This window comes from Ammospiza nelsoni, chromosome 8 (assembly GCF_027579445.1).
Source record: "Ammospiza nelsoni isolate bAmmNel1 chromosome 8, bAmmNel1.pri, whole genome shotgun sequence".
NCBI classification, from domain to species: Eukaryota; Metazoa; Chordata; class Aves; order Passeriformes; family Passerellidae; genus Ammospiza; species Ammospiza nelsoni.
Window position 1 is genome coordinate 14,388,784 of NC_080640.1, and position 18,803 is coordinate 14,407,586.

At 61.3% G+C, this 18,803-nt stretch overlaps 3 protein-coding genes across 3 annotated transcripts; 1 reads left to right on the plus strand and 2 right to left on the minus strand.

The window, feature by feature from the left end:
* Positions 1 to 6,906: 6,906 nt before the first annotated feature.
* On the minus strand, positions 6,907 to 10,829 carry SLC25A28 (solute carrier family 25 member 28). Its single transcript, XM_059477476.1, has 4 exons — positions 10,509 to 10,829; positions 10,174 to 10,402; positions 9,361 to 9,417; positions 6,907 to 8,002 (listed from the first exon to the last, which is right to left on the minus strand). The coding sequence occupies exons 1-4, from the start codon at positions 10,812 to 10,814 to the stop codon at positions 7,485 to 7,487; spliced, it is 1,110 nt and encodes a 369-aa protein (XP_059333459.1). The 5' UTR covers positions 10,815 to 10,829; the 3' UTR covers positions 6,907 to 7,484.
* Positions 10,830 to 11,557: 728 nt separating this feature from the next.
* ENTPD7 (ectonucleoside triphosphate diphosphohydrolase 7) lies at positions 11,558 to 16,430 on the plus strand. The gene is made up of 12 exons (XM_059477131.1): positions 11,558 to 11,565; positions 11,648 to 11,815; positions 11,897 to 12,102; positions 12,179 to 12,329; positions 12,699 to 12,802; positions 12,876 to 12,932; positions 13,212 to 13,360; positions 13,436 to 13,602; positions 14,364 to 14,688; positions 14,773 to 14,858; positions 14,975 to 15,136; positions 15,269 to 16,430. Exons 1-12 carry the CDS (start codon positions 11,558 to 11,560, stop codon positions 15,495 to 15,497), a joined length of 1,812 nt encoding a protein of 603 aa, XP_059333114.1. The 3' UTR covers positions 15,498 to 16,430.
* Positions 16,431 to 17,105: 675 nt separating this feature from the next.
* On the minus strand, positions 17,106 to 18,774 carry ATP6V0E2 (ATPase H+ transporting V0 subunit e2). Its single transcript, XM_059477073.1, has 4 exons — positions 18,644 to 18,774; positions 18,514 to 18,561; positions 18,168 to 18,312; positions 17,106 to 17,906 (listed from the first exon to the last, which is right to left on the minus strand). Exons 1-3 carry the CDS (start codon positions 18,745 to 18,747, stop codon positions 18,219 to 18,221), a joined length of 246 nt encoding a protein of 81 aa, XP_059333056.1. The 5' UTR covers positions 18,748 to 18,774; the 3' UTR covers positions 17,106 to 17,906; positions 18,168 to 18,218.
* Positions 18,775 to 18,803: the final 29 nt, after the last annotated feature.

The window sequence follows — 18,803 nt, forward strand, 5'->3', positions numbered from 1 at the left end:
GCACAGACTGTTCTGTAAAGCAAAAGGACACCAAGGGACCTCACGGATGTGTGGCAAGAGGTGAGGCAGTACCAGCATGATCCAGCACCAACAGTACCCAGCTGCGGCAGAGCACTCTCAGCTGGTGCCTGGTCACAACCCTGACCCCTCTGTGCCTCCACGGAGCTGGAACAGCTCCCAGTCGGGGATTCCGAGAGGCCTGACCGCAGGCTGATGTCTCATGGCGCTGGAAGGTTCTAGATGTCCACCATAGCAAGCTCCATTCCTGGGACAGATCCCAGCTGTCCCACCAGCTCAGACTGGAGGAAGGGCAAGGGGTTAGTGGGAGGGACCCCTCTGCAGAGCCTCGCCCAAAGCTCCTGAGCTGCTGGGGAGGACAGAGCAGCACAAAGAGACGGCGGTAATGGAGGGCCCAGAGCAGGGTGGCGGAAGTGGAACGCTCCAAAGAGGAGGAACAGCCGGCAGAGGCCCCGTGGGAGGGAGATGGTGGGAGATTGCAGATGGGAGCGGCTGCCCAGGGAGGGGAGACACAATGGAGGGAAGTTGCTGCGTGGCTGTGCTGGAGGCAGCACCCGCCCCTGATGCGCCCTGTCCCCCACAGCCCAGGCTGGAGCAGGGTGCCTCCAGCAGGGTGAGGGCCACAGGGAGATCTCTGGAGGGAATTCCTTCGGCATGGTCCTGCTGCACCATGGTGGTGCCATGGCCTGAGGGACATCAGGGAGGGAGCGACGAGGATGGCCATGGACAAGGGGCAGAGGGCGTGTGTTTCCTCCTGGTTGACTGAGGGATTTACTGCTATTTGGGAATCAAGCTGTGAAGGTGCTGATTGTTTTCAAACAGGAATGAGATTCTCTAAGTGCACTGATTTAAAGGAAAGGAGGGACTTTTGGGGCAGCTAGATTTTAACCCCCAGGCCTCAGACCCACTCTGTGTGCAGGCTCCAGCTGTATTTTTTACTCAAGTTTCATGTTCAAGGAGGAGCTCATCAGCAGAACTTGTCTCATGCAGTGGCTCCTAGGGAGGGTCCATCCAAAGCCCAGTTATTGAAGGTTTTCTGTGGCCTTTCCATCATGCTCAGGATCACACAGAACTAGTGCTGTTCCTTCTGCAGCACCACAGATGTGCTCTGGTTTCCTCTCCTTCCTGACACCTTTTTTCCCTTCCTCTGTCCCTCTCTACTCCTGAGGTCATCCCTCCCCCTCTCATCCTTCATTCTTCTGTCCCCACCACGCACCTGCAGCCATCAGCAAGGAGCTCACCCGGGTGCAGAGGGAGATGCCTGCTCCCAGTGAGGCTGCTCAGGCTGCTTGTGGATCTGGGCAGGCATCACTGAGTCCTGCTCCAATCTACTCCAGCCTGGTCAGAGACGCCTCTTGCTGCCTGCATTGGGAGCCTGGGGACCCAGCTGTTTGCTAGTGTGGTGCCCAGCTCTTGCTCCTTTATTTGAGTGTCAGCTCCTGCTCTGCAGAGCTTCCCACTGCAGCCACCCCAGCCCCTGAGCTGGGAGCTGCCGAGGCTGCTTGGCCACTGGGGCTCTGTGGAGCCCTCCGGTGCTGGAGATGCTGGAAGCTCTTCCTGCCAACGGCAATATGGGGTTGTCACATAAGAGCTCTCCAGTGCCAAGAAAACTGTTGCCAGCCGTGGATCAGGTAATTAAAACATTGTTAGTTGTGCTGTGGAGCCTCCAGCGAGGCTTTGTCCCACCACACGGCAGCAGCACGAGGGGCAGGAGCCGCCTCCCCTGCGTGCCTGAGTCACTGCATCACAAGATGACTGCACCTGGCTGAGCAGGGTGACGGCACCTGCATGTTCCAGCTGATTCCTCAGGTTCCTGCAGTGGTGAGATCAGGGACAGTGCTGCCAGTAGGGATCCAGGTGACACGCGAAGGATTCACTCTGATTCTACCAAGGATCCAGGTGACCTGTCCACAGAGGGGGCTGAATCTTTGTCCCCTCCAGAACGGAGTGCTGCTGGAGGTCAGAGCTGCCCCTGTGTCCTGCCAGAGCCCTTCCCGGTGACATGATGCCACTGTGTCCCGCCTAGGCAATAAATGAAACCCACAGACGCTTCCCGGGACGAGCCTTCTCCGCGCCGGGGCGGCTGCAGGAGGGCGGTGCGGGGCCAGCGGGGTCCCGGGTGCTGCCCGGGATGCTCCGGTCCCCCGGGCTGCCAGCAGGGACAGGGACACTTGCTCCCGGGGCCCGTCCCCAAGCGAGATACGGCACCGCCATCTATCGGCCAGCGCCCGGGGACAGGCGGTGACAGACGGACACCGTGCTGTCCCCGCCATCCCGCGCCCGGAGCTGCCGCAGCGGGGCTGGGCTCGCTTTGGGGTGCCCGAGTTCCCCTGCAAGGCTCGGAAAGCCTCGGGGCGGGGTGTGCTGTCCCCGCTGGGAGGGGCAGCGGGACAGAGCGGACATCGGGCCGGGTTCGTGCCCACGGCACAGCCCGGCGGCACCTGCGGCATCCCGGGCCCCGCGGGAGCCCCGCTGCACCGGGCAGCACCACCGGGGCCGTGCACGCTGCACAGGCACCACCCGTGCCCCGCCGCGAGGGGAGAGCTGGGGACAAGGCCAGTGTCCCTTCCCTTCTCTAGCCACCGTGCGGCTCCCTTGCTAGTGAGCAGTGCTTTGCTGAGTTCTTCAGGTGAGCACGAGCACCCAGTCTCTGTGAGACCCAGCAGATTTTCAGCTCTGATGTTTTTTTCCCCAAAATGATGCAATTCACCTAATTCCAGGAGCCCCCCTGAAACTCCTGATGCCCTGACACTGCTTGGCGACCCCTCCCTGCAAGTCCCTGCCCAAGGACACCGGATGGCTGTAGGTGCCCAGCGCGCGGTGCCCGCCACAGCTGCATCCTCACCAGAGGGAGCTGTGTCCCACACTGAGGCACAGCCCAGTTTTGGCCCAGTTCCCCACGTTTTTTATAGCCCTTGGCAATGCTCCAGGTGACACTGCTCAGGTCTAACGCACATCCAAAGGTGCTTGGATTTCCATTCCTCCTGGCACCCACCTAGCCGTGCCAGGAGTCTCCTATGTCAGTCCCGAAGCTGTATTGCCCCGGGGGGCATTGCAGGCTTTCTCTGGGGCTGACTCTGGCTGCCAGTGCAATATCTGCAGACATGCTGGGCCGGGGAGATTAGGGCTGAAGCCTCCAGCAATCCCCTGGAACAGCCGTTGCTTCAGCTGCTTTTGAGGATGATCCCAGACCAAGCCCCAGTGTCACAGCATGGCTGAGCTGACCTCACCCATGTGAGGATGCTTGCAAGAGTGACTCCTGCTGCCACCTCTGTGCCACTCCCATCCAGCCCAGGAGCAGTTCCTTCCCCACTTCTGTCACTTCCCCAGCGCAAGAGGCCATCTGCCCACACCCCAGTTCCAGCCAGGGTGCCACTTTGCCATCCCTTGCTGGGGGAATTTGACACAGAAGCCTGCACTAAGCATGGGTGTTCACCTCATCAGAGCAAACATGCCCAGAGCTGTCCCAGCCCAGCCTAGTGGTTCTCTGTAGACAGTAAAGAAGGTTGTCAGCCTCAGCTCTACCTTTCAGGGTATGTTCCCTGCCTAGAATGGGAGATAGCCTTTCAGGCTATTGCTGTCCATGCTTGGATAGAGCCAGGCAGGCTGGGACCAGCCCAGCCTGGAGATGCCTCTGCCAGGCAGAGATGTGGGTCAGGAGGGGCTTTCCCAGCCCACCAGAGGCAATGTCTGCTCTGTGTCCAGAAGCCCCAGTGCTTGTGCTCAGCACTGCTGCGAGGCCGGGAGGTCATGAGAACTTGTACAGCTTTATTGGGGTCTGACACAGCCCTGAGGAATCCCAGAGCCAGGGTGGGCTGGGGCTGCAGGGAGGCTGGAGCCCATCTCTGTGCTCCCCATGGGCTCCAGCCACCTCCTCCCACCGAGCAGGGCTGTCATGCACCCACTGCACAGGGGCTGTGGGGCAGGAAAGCTCAGCGTGCTGGCAGAGCACAGGGATGTTGTTTCCAGGGAAGTGCTCTGGCCCCTGAGCTGGGCTGACAAAACCCTCTGAGCACTGGGACCCCGGTGCCTGTGTGGGGTCACCAAGGCAGGCGCAGCTCAGGAGCTCACTGGCCCCAGCTGAAGGTACAGGACAGACACGGGAGAGAACCCCCCTTCTTTCTCTGAGTAAGATGAACCCTCAGCCCCCAGCTTCCCTCACCCCAGCTCTGCCCTTACCCTGCAGGGCTGCAGCCATCTCCAGTTACCCCAGGAATGCAGCTGGGGGCTCCTGAGCTCTCCTGGCACAGCAGCTTCAGGCTGCCTGAAATAGTTTGGGCTCATGCCATAGCACAGCCCCAGACCTGTCACCTGGAGCAGGGCCAGGCCAGTGGCTCTTGGTCTGCCTGGTCAGGGGCTGCAGGGCTCTCCCCACCCAGAACACACCAGGACAGGGCTCAAGGGGACACAGGAGGGCAAGGCAGCAAACCCCTGCCCGTGCTGGATGTGGCTGGGGATCCTGCAGGGAGGTGAAAGGAAAAGGGATTGTCTCCAAAACTCTTCTGGGCTGAGCATTGCTTCCTTGCTGGAAAGCCAAAAATAGTCTCTTTACTCAGAAGAGGCTGTAGGAGGAAAGATCTCCCTCGAAGCACAGCCAAATACCTAGGAGGCCATAGGACAGACCCAGAGCAGCATGCCTACACTGATGAGAGGCATTATCAGACCTTGGAAAGGCAGCAGCCACAGCTGAGCCAGCCAAGAACTCCATTGCCTTCAGGCACCTCGCCATGCCAAAGGTGCCAGAGGAACCAGTCTGGCTGGCAAGGCAACACCCCCACCCTGGCAGAGCTGGGCAGCAGCAGCAAACTGCCACAGCCTGCCTTAGCTTGTGTCAGGCATTCAGCTCAGACATGGCAGCAGCAGGACATTCCTCCTGTCCACTGTGGCCTGGCCCAAGGGATATCTGGGAATCCCCACGGCAGCTCTACTGTCCCTGCAGTGCCAAGCCCAGAGCAGGCAGTGCCATTCCCTGCAGGGCTGCTGCTGCCTGCCCTGTGAAACCCCCAGCTGCTGCTGGGCAGGCTGGCACTGTGTGAGAGCAGCAAAGCTGTGCCCCTGCCAGGGGAATGCTTTAGGCCAAGTGCTCACACAGCAGCATTCTGGGCTGTGCTGACTTATCATCTCCCTGTTCCTGGGGGTCTCACTCCCTCCCCAGCACTTCTGTGGGTTGTTATTCCTGGAAAACGTCCTAGAGACACTTTCAATCATGCCTTCATCCACTGACATTTATAGAGCTTCTTCCAGCAGCTGATGGATTTAACAGTGTGGATCTTCCCCCAGCCCCAGTCTGTTTATGCCTGTCCCTCCATGGGGTTTGCCATTGCCCCAGTGCATGGTGAGGGCTAAAGGCAAAGCTGCAGCTCTGCTGCCAACAGCTTTCAGCTCCTGGGCACAGACCTGTCCTGGCAAAGCCCATTGTAGCCATCCTCTGCTCACTCCTGTCCAATGCCCTGCCCTCCAACCCAATCCTGCTCTGATCTGTCCCAGCCATCTCTGCTTCTGCCTCTTGGGTGGAGCAGCTGCAGGGCTGCCAAACTTGCAGTACTCAGACTATTTCTTAAAGTCTCAGCTCCTGAAATTGTGGGAAAACTTCAATTTCCTGACCTCCTGCAGCTTTTGTGTCTTTAAGGAGTTTCTCACCCTTCTGCTTGTGCAGGAAAAGCAGGGACCAGGAGCTTGCTGCCCGTGCCAGGGAGCAGAGGATGGGCACAGCACACAACCAGGAAGACCCAGGCTGCAGAGCAGTGGCTGTGGCTGCTCTGTGCCAGGGACACTCAGGCCTGTCAGGCAGCCATCAAAAATCCTACAGATGGTCATTCAGCCTCCCTCACCACCTCGAGGAACCAGGGCAAGAGAGATGTGTAAGGGAAAGGTGGATGCAGGGCTGGGCAGGGGCTTGGGCAGGGTGTCAAGCACCCAGCCCTGAAGTGCAGGAGTCCCTTTCATCAAACCATGGTGGAGCCAAAGCCCTAAGGGCAGCACATCCTCCTTGCTCTCCCAGCAGCTTTTCCAGCCACAGGAAATCCCCTCTGTCCTCACCACAGCCCACTCCAGCAGTCTTCTGGGCAGATCAGGCCAGCAGATCCTCTGGAGCAGCTCTCATCCGGCCCAGATACCCACTGGCAGCACATACCACAGCTGTGAATGCATTTCCTCCAGGGAATTATTTTGGGCATGCCTCCGTGGGACATGTGCCACACCTGAAAGCACTGTGAGAATTCAGGCATCACCCATGAGCACCTTGCTCAAGAAACCCAGAGATCTGCTCTGGGCAGGTCAGCACAATGAGGCAATACTTTAGTGCTCAGCTCACAGCTCCACAATTGGGTGGGACCCTAAAATAAACTGGTATCAAGACAACTAACATGCTAAAAAAAAAAGTTATTCTACTAATTACCACTAGATTGGAAAAGACATTAGTACTCTGAGCAATTTTGACATGCTCATCAAGCATCAAACCAGTCTAATTACTCAAACTTATGGGGCAAAACTCTGCCAAGCCCCAAATCTCCTATATGAGGTGCACAAAGCCTACCAGCCTCACTCAGCACCAAATTCCTGTGCTGTTCCTGACACACAACCCCTCCTGCCAACATCTCCATTTGGAGCAATTTGGAAGCATCCCGAGGACCCCCAGTGTGGGACTACTTTGCCAAGGAACATAAATCTCAGTGATGGACCATGAGCCAGGGGGGATGGGGGCACCCTCTTCCCTGCATGCTGCCAGGGTGACTGGGCCAGACAGGCCCCCTTCTCCCACCAGCACCCCCAGACTGCTCTCCCCTCCCCTGCTCTGGCATCCATCAAAAGAGCTCAGCACCAGGCACAGTCAGAAAGGCACAGTGCTGGCAGCTGGGCCATGCTGGAGGTAAGAATGGGACATGAGGATAGAGCAGAACTGTTTTTATTGGAGGTGTCAAGAGCAGGAACAAGAACAAACCTACAGGCTCCCTCCTCAAGTGCCATCCTCCCCTCGCCCACCACCACCACCACCACCACGGGGCAGTCAGCATCATGTGCGTGCTACGAGACAACGGCCAAGACTTACACTGTGCTTCAGCCAAAAGCCAGACAAAGCCCCAGCACCCCGCTGCCACCCCCTCCTCGGTGACTGCGAGCTCAGCTTGGCCCTGCCGGGGCAGGGCAGCACATTCACCTTCCCTCTGAGCAGGGCTGAGTTTTGCATGAGATGCTGTGGTTAAGGGAAGTCGGGAGCACAGCTCCACCAAAGTGCCAGGGCAGGTGACCTGGGCTGCAGCTCCCAGGGACATCTCGGAGGAGCCCAGCAGAGCGAGCTGTGCAGCCTGGGCAGGGCTGCCACAGCCACAGGCAAAAACGGCATCGCTACACCCCAAAGGGCTTCGCTGCCCCCTCTCTTCAACACAAACCAAACCAAAGGGGAGAGGGGTCAGAAGACACACCAGGAGGGGACGTGAGACGGGTCTGGAGCGGCGTTTGGCTCTGCATCACTTGCCGGCCCGACGCTCCTCCTGGCGCTTGGTGAGGATGTATTTGAAGAACTCGTACACGGACCAGGCAATGGCCGTGGAGGGCATCTGAAAGATGACTCTGGCCTGGACCCCTCTGAAGTAGGCGGGCACACCGCCCACCTGGTACACCGTCCTGAAGGCATTGGCCATGCCTGTGATGTGTCCGCTGATGTTGGAGCTCAAGGCCAGGGACTCCTGGGTGTTGAGCAGCGTTTTGCAAACGTCCAAAGGCGTTGTGGCGGCAGCAGCGACGGCCCCCGCGCAGGCCCCAGAGACCACGTGGGAGCCTGGGTTGTACTGTCTGTGGGGGTTCAGCTGCTCTTGCAGGAACTCATAGGTCATGAAGTGAATGGCTTGGAAGGGGATGTTCATGGTGAGCTGGGTGGTGTAGCTGCGGTAGAAAGCCCCGGCCCCTTCGTTGCGCCACACGGCCCGCACACAGTCCATCACGTGCTGGTAAGGCGAGTTGTACATCTGCATCCTCTGCTTCACCACTTGGGACAGGCAGCGGCAGCCAGCACCCGGGCACGGGGGGGAGAGGAGAAACAGGGGTAAACACAAAGCCAGGCTTCCTCCAACTGCTTGGAGTTTGGTGACATTGGTCTAAGAGCTGAAGAGAGATAACTCGAACCACTGGTGGCCACGTGTCTCCAGACAGGACAGCAGCTGTTTAAATCTGCTGAGGCATCACTGCCACACACACATCACCACTCACATGCCACAGCCTCAGGGAATATCCTGATATCCCACTGCTTACAGTCCAGATCCACCCTTGCTCCCGAGCAACCAGTGTTTCCCCATCCACTGCTGCAGAGCTATCAGTCAGTCAGAAGAACCCCTTGGCATCCAGTTTCTTATTTCCCACACAGCTCTCGATCTAGATAAGACTGTCCCTCCCTTTCCACCCCCACTGCAGCCCAGAATAACCACAGCTCATTGCAGAGCCCACTAGCCAGGAGCTGTTAGCAGCCACTCTGGGCAAGGTTCAGAGCCAAACACCCCAAACCACCCAAGAGTGGGACAGGGGAGTCCAGAGCACAGCCTGCCACTGCTCTACCCCCCCTATCTCAATGTGACCATAAGGAGCTCAAAATGATGTCGTGCTGAACTACTACAGTCATGACAAGAGAAGCTGCATGACAATGGTATGGCAGCTGCCTGCTCCTCGGGGTCCCTGCCATGCAGTGGGGAGGCAGGATCTGCACCCATATCAGCTGGAGCCTGCACTGTCACAAGCTCTCCAGTTTTAAAAGGGAAAAATACCTTCATGACTGGCCTTTCCTCATTGCTTCTCCTTCTCCCACTACTTCCATGGACTCAGTAAAATTACTAACTCCCTCTAACTTTTTCATATATACCAGGCCCATCAAAATCAGCATCTTTCAGACATTTCACAAGATCTCCGTTCTCCCAACTTCTCTAGCAGTTTTTACATCTCACTCTTTTAATTCTCTTGAACACAGGCCCATGACTGCACCACCTCTTCCCTAGATCTCAATACAGCAGTGCCCAGCTTCCACACACTCAGAATGACTTTGGCAGTGCCAATCACATCTCTCTTCCCTTCTCTCCTGCTCCAGGTTACAGTCCCCAGCCAAACTCCTGGATGAAAGGCCCATGCCCCCCCTCCCAGCTCCTCCTGAACCATGCTTTGCTGTGCTCCCGAGTTAATCTCTTCTACCCACCCTGCCCACAGCAGCCAGCCACCAGGGTCCCTACCTGGAGCCACGGGCCCCCAAAGAAGCCCTGCAGTCAGGCAAGAACAAGGGCACTCTCTGTGCTACAGAGGGGACCCAAGAGGCTCGGGCAGACCCTGATTCTCCCCTCCCCAGCAGGCCAGTACCATCATTACCTTCAGCAGGGTTCATGGCTGCATCGTGGAGCAACGTTGCTACACACCCGGCTGCACCTGCAAAACAAGAACTGCCACATGTGAGGGGGGGGAAAGGTGAGGGACCCTGGGACTCCAGCACAGCCCCAAGTCCCTGGCAGAGGCACAGGTGGAGGCCCATGAAAAAGGTGAGGTCTGAAGGCAGTCTCCATCTCCCTTCCAAAAGGCAGGCTGGTGCTCAGGGGCTCCCACCCAGACTGAGATACAGGAAGAGAGGGGGAAGGTAGTGGCAGGCTGCCATGTCCCATGGGGTCACCGGGACTCATCTGTGCCCACTCTTGGGTGGACAGGCCAATGCCACCAGCTGGCAGCCCACAGTGAGTGTCCCCACGTCCCGCTGGCACTTGCGGCACGCCTGCCAAGGGCGGAACGTGCCCTGCTCTCCCCTCAGCCCCACGCTCCCCCTACTGTGGCGGGTCCTGGAGACGGGCAACGGGCACCGTGGCGAGACAGGCTCCGAAACCACATGGCGCTCCTGGGGCGAGCTCTGGCACTGCCGACCCACGGGGCCACGGCCAGTCCCAGCTTGTCTGCAGGCAGCTCCCGTCCACCAGCATCCTCCCGAGCCAGGGCCACCGACCCGCTTCAGGCCAGCTACCTGGCGGCAGCTCTGCAGGCGCGGCGCGTCCCCGTGCCCGGCACCGTGCGGCTGGCTCATGGCTGGAGAGAGCACAGGGCTTTAGGACACCCGCGGCACCCCGACCCGCGCCGGGACCGCCCTACCGCCACACCGCCGCTCCCGCCCCGCTCCCCCCGGGCTGCCGGGGCCGGTACCGTTGGCCACATGGCTATTGCCCCCCGCGTGGATAACGTCGCTCAGCGTCTTTTTTAACTTTTCGTAGCAGGCGAAGTAGAGGGCGTGCGCCGGCCCGGCGCCGGTGGCCGTGATGTTCAGGCCGCGCATGGGCCGCCAGACGCCCTCGGTGCGGGCGATGCGCCACAGGGCCTCCAGCACGTTCCGGTAGCGAGCGGCGGGCTCCGGCTGCAGGCTCTGCATTCGCGTCTGCAAAACAGGGCGGGCCCGGCCGTGCGGCTCGTCAGGCCGTGCCCGGGGCTCCCCGTGGGACGCGCCGGCCCCGTCCCTCCCCGCGCCCGCGCGCCGCCGGCACCTTGACGCAGTCGATGGGGTACATCACGCAGTGCTCCATGACGCCGGCCACGGCGCCCGCCAGCATGTGCGTGGACACGGCGGCTCCCTGCGGCAGCGCCTCGTAGTCGGGGGCGGGCGGGGAGCGCGGCTCGGGGCCCCCCGGGCCGGGACCGGCACCCGGCGCCACCTCCGTCTCCGCGCCGCCCCGCCGCGCCCGGCCCGCGCCGCCGCCGCCGCCCATCAGCAGCAGCAGGACGCGGCCCGACTCCGCGCCGCCCCGCGCGCCGGGGCCCGCGCCCGCCCCCGCTCCCGCCCCCAGCTCCATCGCGCCGCCGCCGCCGCCGCCGCCGCCGCCCCGGCCCGCGCCCGCCGCGCCCTGTGCCGGCCCGCCCCTCCCCGGCCCCCATTGGCCGCCGCCGGCCGGCGCCCGCCCCTGAAGCGCGCCCATTGGCTAGGCGAGCCGCGCGCCGCCCACGCACACCGCGCTAATTGGCCGCCGGCGCCGCGGCTCGGGCGCCGCCACTGGCCGGCCGCTTCCTCTGGCGCGTTCGGGCGCGCTGCCCATTGGCCGCCGAGACTGCTTGCCCTGCCGGCCCTCGCAGCCCATTGGCTGTCTCAACTTCGCGCCCCGCCCTACCGCGCAGCGCATTGGCCGGCGCGCCCGCGACCTTTGGCCCGCTCGCCCCGCCTCTCCGGGGGACTGAAGAGCCGCCATTGGCGGGCGAGTCCGCCACTCCGGACGTCGGAGCGCGCTGTGTTTTTGGGCGCCCGCGATTGGCCGGCAGCCTGCGCGCGCCGCCTCTCGGCGAAGGTCGGACGCGGGAGCAAGGGCGACGCCGGGCACCGCCCCCGCCCGCGCGAAGAGGGGCGCGTCCCGCCCAGGACGATTGGCCGTCGGGCAGCGTGGGCGTGGCTCCAGCAGGGCGGGCGCAGCCGATTGGCCGCCGTGGCGCGGGGGGCGGGGCTCCGCCGGCGGGGCGCGGCGGCGGCGGCGGCCGGTGACGTGTCCGCCGGTGCCGGCGGCGGTGCCCGCAGCGGCGATGCGCGGGCGGGCGGCAGCGGGTGCACATGGCCAGGTGAGTGCGGCCGCTCCGGGGGTTCGGCGCGGGGGCCGGGACCGGCGCGGTGCCGGTGCTCAGCAGTGGTCTCTACCCTCAGGGTCGGCGTTTTCTGCCTGTCGTGGCGCTCGGTGGGACCGTGCCCGGGGCCACGGCAGCGCCCGGCGGTGCTGGGGCTCGCTCTCCTCTTGGGGCTGCTGCTGCTGCTGGCGGCCGCCGTGCCCCGCCGCTGGGCCGCGCCGCCCCGCGCCTCCCGGCGGGACGACAGGTGAGCGGGACTGGGTGCCGGGAGCGGGGTCACGGCCGGCCGCCGGTGCTGAGGCGCCGGTGCTGAGCCGCCATGCCGCAGGTACCTGGCGCGGGCGGAGGAGCTGACGGCCACGGACACCGAGGACTCGTCCCTTAATTACGGGGTGGTGGTGGACTGCGGGAGCAGCGGGTCCCGCGTTTTCGTTTACTTCTGGCCCCCGCACAACGGGAACCCGCACGACCTGCTGGACATCCGGCAGATGAGGGACCGCAGCAGCCGCCCCGTCGTCAAGAAAATTAAACCCGGTGCGTGCTGCCCCGCTCCGGCCCCGAGCCCCCGGCACGGACGGGGCGGGCTGGCTCACGGCGCCTTCCCCGCCAGGCATCTCGGTGACCGCGGCAGCCCCCGAGCAGGCCACGCCGTACCTGCGGCCGCTGCTGCGCTTCGCGGCCGCGCACGTCCCGCCGCGGAAGCACAAGGAGACGCCGCTGTACATCCTGTGCACGGCCGGCATGCGGCTGCTGCCCGAGCGGTGAGTTCGCCGCCCCGGTCAGGAGAGCCGGGGGTGCGCTGGCACCGCTCAGCCCCGGGAGGAGCAGCACAGCTGCCTCTCTTGGAGCTTGCGGGAGAATCGAGAGTCCTGCGGGGGGATTGGAAAAGGAAACGGCGCGTTGTAGGGGAGTGTAGCAAGGGATGTGGAAGGAAGGTGTGAGCATGCTGGGAGGGAGCTGAGAGGAGATGCTTTTCTCTGAGGATTTCAAACAAATAGATCTATTTTTCGTCTCCAAAACATGCTGGCTGCAGCAGCAGGACTTGTGGGGTTGAACGGGGTCTGTAGTGCGGTGTGATTCCTGCTGTCTCCACCAGCATCAGCATCTGTCCCTCTCCTGCACCCTCGCAGGCAGCAAGCTGCAATCCTGGAAGACTTGGTGACAAATGTGCCCCTGGAGTTTGATTTCCTCTTCTCCAAATCACACGCAGAAGTGATCTCAGGGAAGCAGGAAGGTAGGAGCAGCCACAAAGCACTGCCTGTTCCTCTTTGGTACATTGTTGTAATGACCTTTTCTGTCTTGTGAAGGTGTCTACGCGTGGATTGGCATCAACTTTGTCCTGGGACGGTTTGATCATGAGGATGGTGAGTCTGGCTGCTTGTAGAACAGCTGGGAGGGTCTAAGCAGAGCATGCTGGACTTTGTACCAGTGCTGTAGCTAAGATCAACCTCTGGAGTAGGCAGCAGTGCCTGACTCCTGTCATAAGTGTGAAACTCTCCTAGACCTGGGAGGTGATCCTTGCAGGTGGCCCCTGGGGTCTGCCTGTGGGGGGAGCCCCTTGAGGCAGCTGTGGGGTGATGGTGGAAGGGAGAAGATGCTGCCCCAGGCCCTGCCTCTTGCTGACATGCTGCTGTGGGTTGCAGAGGAGGATGCAGTGGTCACCGTAGCCCTCGGGGACCAGGGGAAGCCCCTGGTTCGGAAACGAACAGTTGGGATCCTCGACATGGGAGGCGCCTCCCTGCAGATTGCCTACGAGGTGCCCGACTCCGGGGCCATCTCCTCCCCACAGCAGGTGCGTGTCTGGTCCCGAGAGCAGCTCCTGCCTTCCCTGGACTGCTGCTGATCATGGACCCATTTGTGTCAGCAGGACGAGGCTGCTAAGAGCTTGCTGGCAGAATTCAACCTGGGCTGTGACGTGCAGCACACTGGCCACATGTACCGTGTCTACGTCAACACTTTCCTGGGCTTCGGGGGCAATTTTGCCCGGCAGCGCTATGAGGAGCACGTGCTGAACCAAACCTATGTGCACAACCGGTATTGCTGCCTCACCCAGTGGTGCCCCCACTAGAGCCTTGTGAAACGGGGTGCCGGTTCCTCCATGCTGTGCTCTCCCCTTGGATTTGCCTCACGAGCTGCCTGTGGTGATAACAGCTCCCACAGCCACGCTGGCAGCAGCTGGTGCCTGGGCTGGAACAGAGGGCTTGGCTGCTGCTGTTCTCCGAGCCTGGCAGGCGTTATCAGTGCCACAGCTCCCTGCCTTCCTCCTTCTCTCCTTGTGACAGGCTACAGGGAGGCCCCTCCTAGTGGCTTTTGGCTTTTCCTGCTCTGACTTCCCCTCCTCCAGCACCGATTCACTCAGCACATCTTTCCATTGCATCCCCACCTCGAGCTCTCCTGTCTCCTGTCTCTCCTTTCCTTCCAAGAGCACTACATGAAGCTGTCGCCAGAGGTGGAGGCTTGGTGCCCAGGTACTCCTGTGCCGGGAGCAGCCCCTGCCTCCAGATCCCCAGGGACTGTGCAGAGGCACAGATCCCCATGAGCTGGGTGGGGTGGGCTGTGCGTTGTTGCACCCTGCAGGCGCTCAGAGCGCGTAGCTGCAGGCCAGTGTGACAGATCTGGTGAGTTCAGCCTTAGCAGAAGGTGGCAGGGCAGGCACCAGCTCTGCAGGGTACAAGAGGACACAGCCTGGTCTGGTGCAGAGGGTATCTGGATGTGGGACAGGGCTAGATTAGGCTTTTGGGAGGTGGTATAGGACCCCCTGTGCAATTGCCAATTTTTCCTGCACTGTTTTCCAGCCTGCACAACCAGCAGACAGGGCTGAGCCCCAAGATGCCCTTCTTGGACCCCTGCCTGCCTGTGGGGCTGGAGGACACAGTGGTGAGGGGTGGCCAAACCCTGTACATCAGGGGACAAGGGGACTGGCAGGCCTGTGCAAAGCTGCTGCAGCCTCTCCTGGAAGGGTCCAATGGCAGCCATGTCTCCCTGGTGGAGACCTACAAAGCACCCATCGACTTCAGCAACAGCGAGTTTTACGGCTTCTCAGAGTTCTTCTACTGCACCGAGGACGTGCTGCGCCTGGGGGGCCAGTACAGCGCCCCCACCTTCATCTCTGCTGCCCAGGTGGGTGCTGCCCCAGCCCAGGGCAGCTGGGGCTGGGAGTGAGGGTGGTTTCTGTGCTCTGAACCCCAACTTCTCCTTCCCCAGGAATACTGCAGCCAGCGATGGGAGGTGCTGACCCAGCGTTTCCGTGGTGGCCTCTACTCGGCGCACGCTGACCAGCACCGGCTGAAGTAAATAGGCTGGCTGGGAGGTGCCATGGCTGGCCCTCCTGGAGGCCTTTTGCTGGGGTCGGGCACTGCTGCAGCTGTTAGTGTGTGGCTGATGCTCCTGTGTGCTCTGTCTGCAGGTATCAGTGCTTCAAATCAGCCTGGATGTACCAAGTCCTTCACGAGGGCTTCCAGTTCCCAGTGGACTATCCCAGCCTGCGCACGGCCCAGCTGGTGTACGACCGGGAGGTGCAGTGGACCCTGGGAGCCATCCTCTACAAGACGCGATTTCTGCCGCTCAGGTACCATCAGGTGGTGTCACACAGGGAGGGTGGCTGGGGAGGAGCAGCAGTACCTGCACTGGTGAGGGCCCTGCACGGACCCTGGGGTACCCCACTGCATCTCATGGCCAGTCCTGATGTTCCTCTGCACAGGGATCTCCGTCAGGAGAGCATCCGGCAAGCACACCCCTCCTGGCTGCGCCTCTCTTTTGTCTACAACCACTATCTGTTCTTTGCCTGCATCCTGGTCGTGGCGCTGGCCATCGTGCTCTACCTCCTGCGGCTGCGCCGCATCCACCGCCGGCAGCTGCGCTTGGCACAGCGCACGCTGCTCTGGCTGGACAAGGTGGTGGTGCCGCTGGGCCCGGGGAGCGTGCCGTGATGCCAGAGGTGCCCAGCATCCAGTTGCACCAGCAGAACCAGGACTGGCTGACAGCCTGGGCTCTGAGAGCTTGGACTCCTCCTTAAGGACCATCTCAAAGTCTGCGCTCCATCGTCTCTGCATCAGTACCGGAGTCTGTGGGCTGAGGCAGCTATGGACACGAGAGCTTTCCTCTCCACCTTGCCCCAGTCCTAATCTTTGCATTCCTTGGCCTCTGGCCTTTGCCTCACTACATGGTGTAGAGCAAAGTCCTCTGCCACCAGCAGGCTCAAGGCTGCAGCCCTGGCAGATCCCTCAGATAACAGGACGCTATCACTGAGGCAGCCAGCCCAGAGCTCTGGCCTGAAGTACTGAGCCACTCCATGACTCAGCCACCAGGTTGCTGTGGTTCATCACCTGGGGTGGCCTTCTGCAGGCCCTGACAACCCTGCGGCTGAGAGAGCAGCAGACACCAGCTAATTACTGCAGGAGCAAGGTAAACCATTAGTTCCACCAGGCTGCTCTGCCCAGCCTGGCCCCTCTTGGGAGTGTTCCTGAAGGGGTGTCCTGCTCTTTGCTATGTCTTCTCTCTGAGGACAATCCTACCCAACATCCCAGACTGAGCCCTGAGGGCTCACGGATTGATTCTTGAGGCACCACCAAAGTGGGCTGTCTCCTTTCACATATTCATTCCCTCCTGGGCACAGCTGCCCTGTGCTGTCCCAGGCACCAGTGTCAGGACCTGTGGTTCTTTCCTCCACCAGGGCAGGCTGGGCCTGCTCCTGGGAGAGCCCCCTCAGCCCAGCCCAGCTCTCAGGCCTAGGACAGGCCAGGGCTGAGCTGTGCACACAGGCACGAACCTTCCCTGGGGCTGGAGCCCCACCGGTGGTCCAGTGAAGTTTGTCACTTTACTGAACTCAGCTGTTCCCATTCCTGTAGCAATAAACAAACCCCTTGAGCCATCCAGCACTGTCTCCTTTCCTGGTGAGCAGCTCCCAGCAGCGATGGCTCCTGGCTGGTGGCATGGCAGGGTGGCTGCATGGCTGCACAGCTGTGCTGCTGCTTCCTGCTGCCACTGTGGGATGATGGAGCTCCTTTCCTGCCAGTGGTGTTCTGATTCCAACAGGACTGAGCTTACCTGAGCTGGTAGCAGCAAGGAGAGCTCTGAACCAAACCAAACTGCTGGGATTGTTGGAAACAGCATCCTCTGCTGCCCTCTTGCTAAGAGGAAAATCCTGCCCACTTCAGAGCCCCTCCAAGATGCTGGTCTCTGCTTTTTACCTCATTCCCCACCTGACTCTTGGCTGCCTGGCAAAGAGGCTGCTGAGCTGCTCCAGCACCATGGAAATGGTCCCATCACAGCTGCAAGAGGCTGGGCAAGTACCCAGTTCTCTCTCAGTACACACAGTTCCTTCCCTGTGACCCTGGTCTCACAGCATGAGCACACAGGTGCCATCAAGGATAAAACTTTCCATGCATCATTGTGCTGCCAACCTCCTGCTCAACAGCTGAGGATCCTGGGCCTTGTTCTCATGGTGCAGGAACAGTGCTGGGAAAAGGAAAGGCATCAGAATAAGGCCAAGACTTGCTCAGCCTCAAAGCAGCAAGTGACTTAGCCTCCAGCATGACTTACTAGAAAAAGGATTTATTTCCACAACACAAGTTAAATGACACAGACAAATAAATAAATACAGATAAATTATCTGATAAATAAGGGGAAACCTGAAACACAGTGCCCTGCTTGGCTCTTCTCACAACCTGGACCCATCTTGTGGTGGAGATACCTAAACACTACTGCAGCTGCCTCACTGCTCAGGTGGGAGGCAGCCCTCTCTTCATCCCTGCCAGCAGACGCCAGCACCTCCCTCACCACACCCAGGGGGATGCTGCACGCTGCATGCTCCTCCTGGGTCAACCCTTTGTTCTTGCACCCACAGCCAGAATCTGCCTTAGCAGGGACCACCCCCACCCCAGGGCACTGCTCACTCCACAGGGATGCAATGGCTCCTGTGTTCTTATGCAGACAGAATCCAGTGGATGTGATGACCAGGGACAGGGCAACTAGTGGGGCAGCTTGGGCTACAAGCAGGGGTTTCACATGGGGGCTAGGGCTGAACACACCAAGAGGGCAGGACAAGCACTGCTGGGGCAGGATTGGCTGGCACCACACACAGATCCCTCACAGGATGGTGCCCAGTCACTGCAGCCCTGGGCCAGCTGAAGGGATCTCTCCCTGGTAGCGTGGCTGCTCCTACGGCTGGATCAGTAGGCCCTTGTCCAGGGATGCTGCCTGCTGTGCTTGGGGGCCCAGCCATCCATTGGTCCAGGCTGCAGTGCTCCAGGTGTGCTTGGGCAGCAGGTCCAGCCTCTGTCCAGCACCTCTGGGGGCTGTTTGGTACAGGAGGGGAGAGGCTGGAACAGCTACAAGAGCTGGGGGAGGGAGAAAGGAAGAGAAGTTAGCACCAAACAGCATTCATGAGGGAGCTCCCACAAATTTGAGAACTACAGTGCTTGTTGTGCTCAGGCCCAGTGCACAGCCAGCAGCCCCATGCTGGGACCAGCTCAGCACAGCCACAAGGCACAGAAGCCAAAGCATTTCCCCCAGGCCAGCAAGGGCTGAGCTGCAGCTCCCTCCCTAGGCAAACGGAGGCAGGCACGGACATGTGCCATCCCAGCTCCCTGGCCACTCACGATGATGGATTTGGTGGGGGTCTCTGCTGAGGCGCCAGCTTCCAGCGATGCTCACTCCCAGAGGAAGCGCACGTACCAGATGGTCTCGTTCTTCAGCTGCGGCCCGAACAGGGGGTTGGCCTGGGCCAGGATGGCGATGAGCCAGCTGCAAAGGGACGCACCCCGCCGTCAGCCCCCGGCAGGACCAGGAGCGGCCGCTGTCCCGGGAGCGATGGGCCCGGGAGGGAGGCGGGCCGCAGCCCGGGGACCAGCCTCCATCCATGGAGGATGCTGGGCAGCAGCCACCGGTCTCGGTGAAGGCAGGGGAGGTGGGGAAAGGGTCCCGGGCCCGGCCCGCGGTACTCACAACAGGTAGCAGCACACGGCCGTGGTGACCAGCATCGTGATGATCACCCTGCGGGGACACCGGCGTTAGCACGGCAAGGCCCAACTCCACAACCCCCGACCGCGGCACCCCCCGAGGAGCCCCCACTCACCCGCGGTTCGGCCCCTTGGGCACGAACCAGGGCGCGGCGATGCCTACGAGGCCCCAGAAGGCGGAGAAGAGGACAAGCGGCAGCGCGAAGCTGTGCGCCGTCATGGCCGCTCCGCACCGGACTGCGCCCGCCCACCGCCGCGCCGCGCCCACCGCCGCAG

Excerpts from the sequence above, each read along its gene's own strand:
- SLC25A28 (XM_059477476.1), bottom strand. The coding sequence starts at position 10,814 with ATGGAGCTGGGGGCGGGAGCGGGGGCGGGCGCGGGCCCCGGCGCGCGG. Across the intron at positions 10,403-10,508 it reads ACCCCATCGACTGCGTCAAG|ACGCGAATGCAGAGCCTGCA; the intron begins GTGCCGGCGGCG and ends CCTGTTTTGCAG. Across the intron at positions 9,418-10,173 it reads CAATAGCCATGTGGCCAACG|GTGCAGCCGGGTGTGTAGCA; the intron begins GTACCGGCCCCG and ends CTTGTTTTGCAG.
- ENTPD7 (XM_059477131.1), top strand. Across the intron at positions 14,859-14,974 it reads GCTGACCAGCACCGGCTGAA|GTATCAGTGCTTCAAATCAG; the intron begins GTAAATAGGCTG and ends CTCTGTCTGCAG. Across the intron at positions 15,137-15,268 it reads ACGCGATTTCTGCCGCTCAG|GGATCTCCGTCAGGAGAGCA; the intron begins GTACCATCAGGT and ends TCCTCTGCACAG.
- ATP6V0E2 (XM_059477073.1), bottom strand. The coding sequence starts at position 18,747 with ATGACGGCGCACAGCTTCGCGCTGCCGCTTGTCCTCTTCTCCGCCTTC. Across the intron at positions 18,562-18,643 it reads CCCAAGGGGCCGAACCGCGG|GGTGATCATCACGATGCTGG; the intron begins GTGAGTGGGGGC and ends GTGTCCCCGCAG. Across the intron at positions 18,313-18,513 it reads GCCGTGTGCTGCTACCTGTT|CTGGCTCATCGCCATCCTGG; the intron begins GTGAGTACCGCG and ends GTCCCTTTGCAG.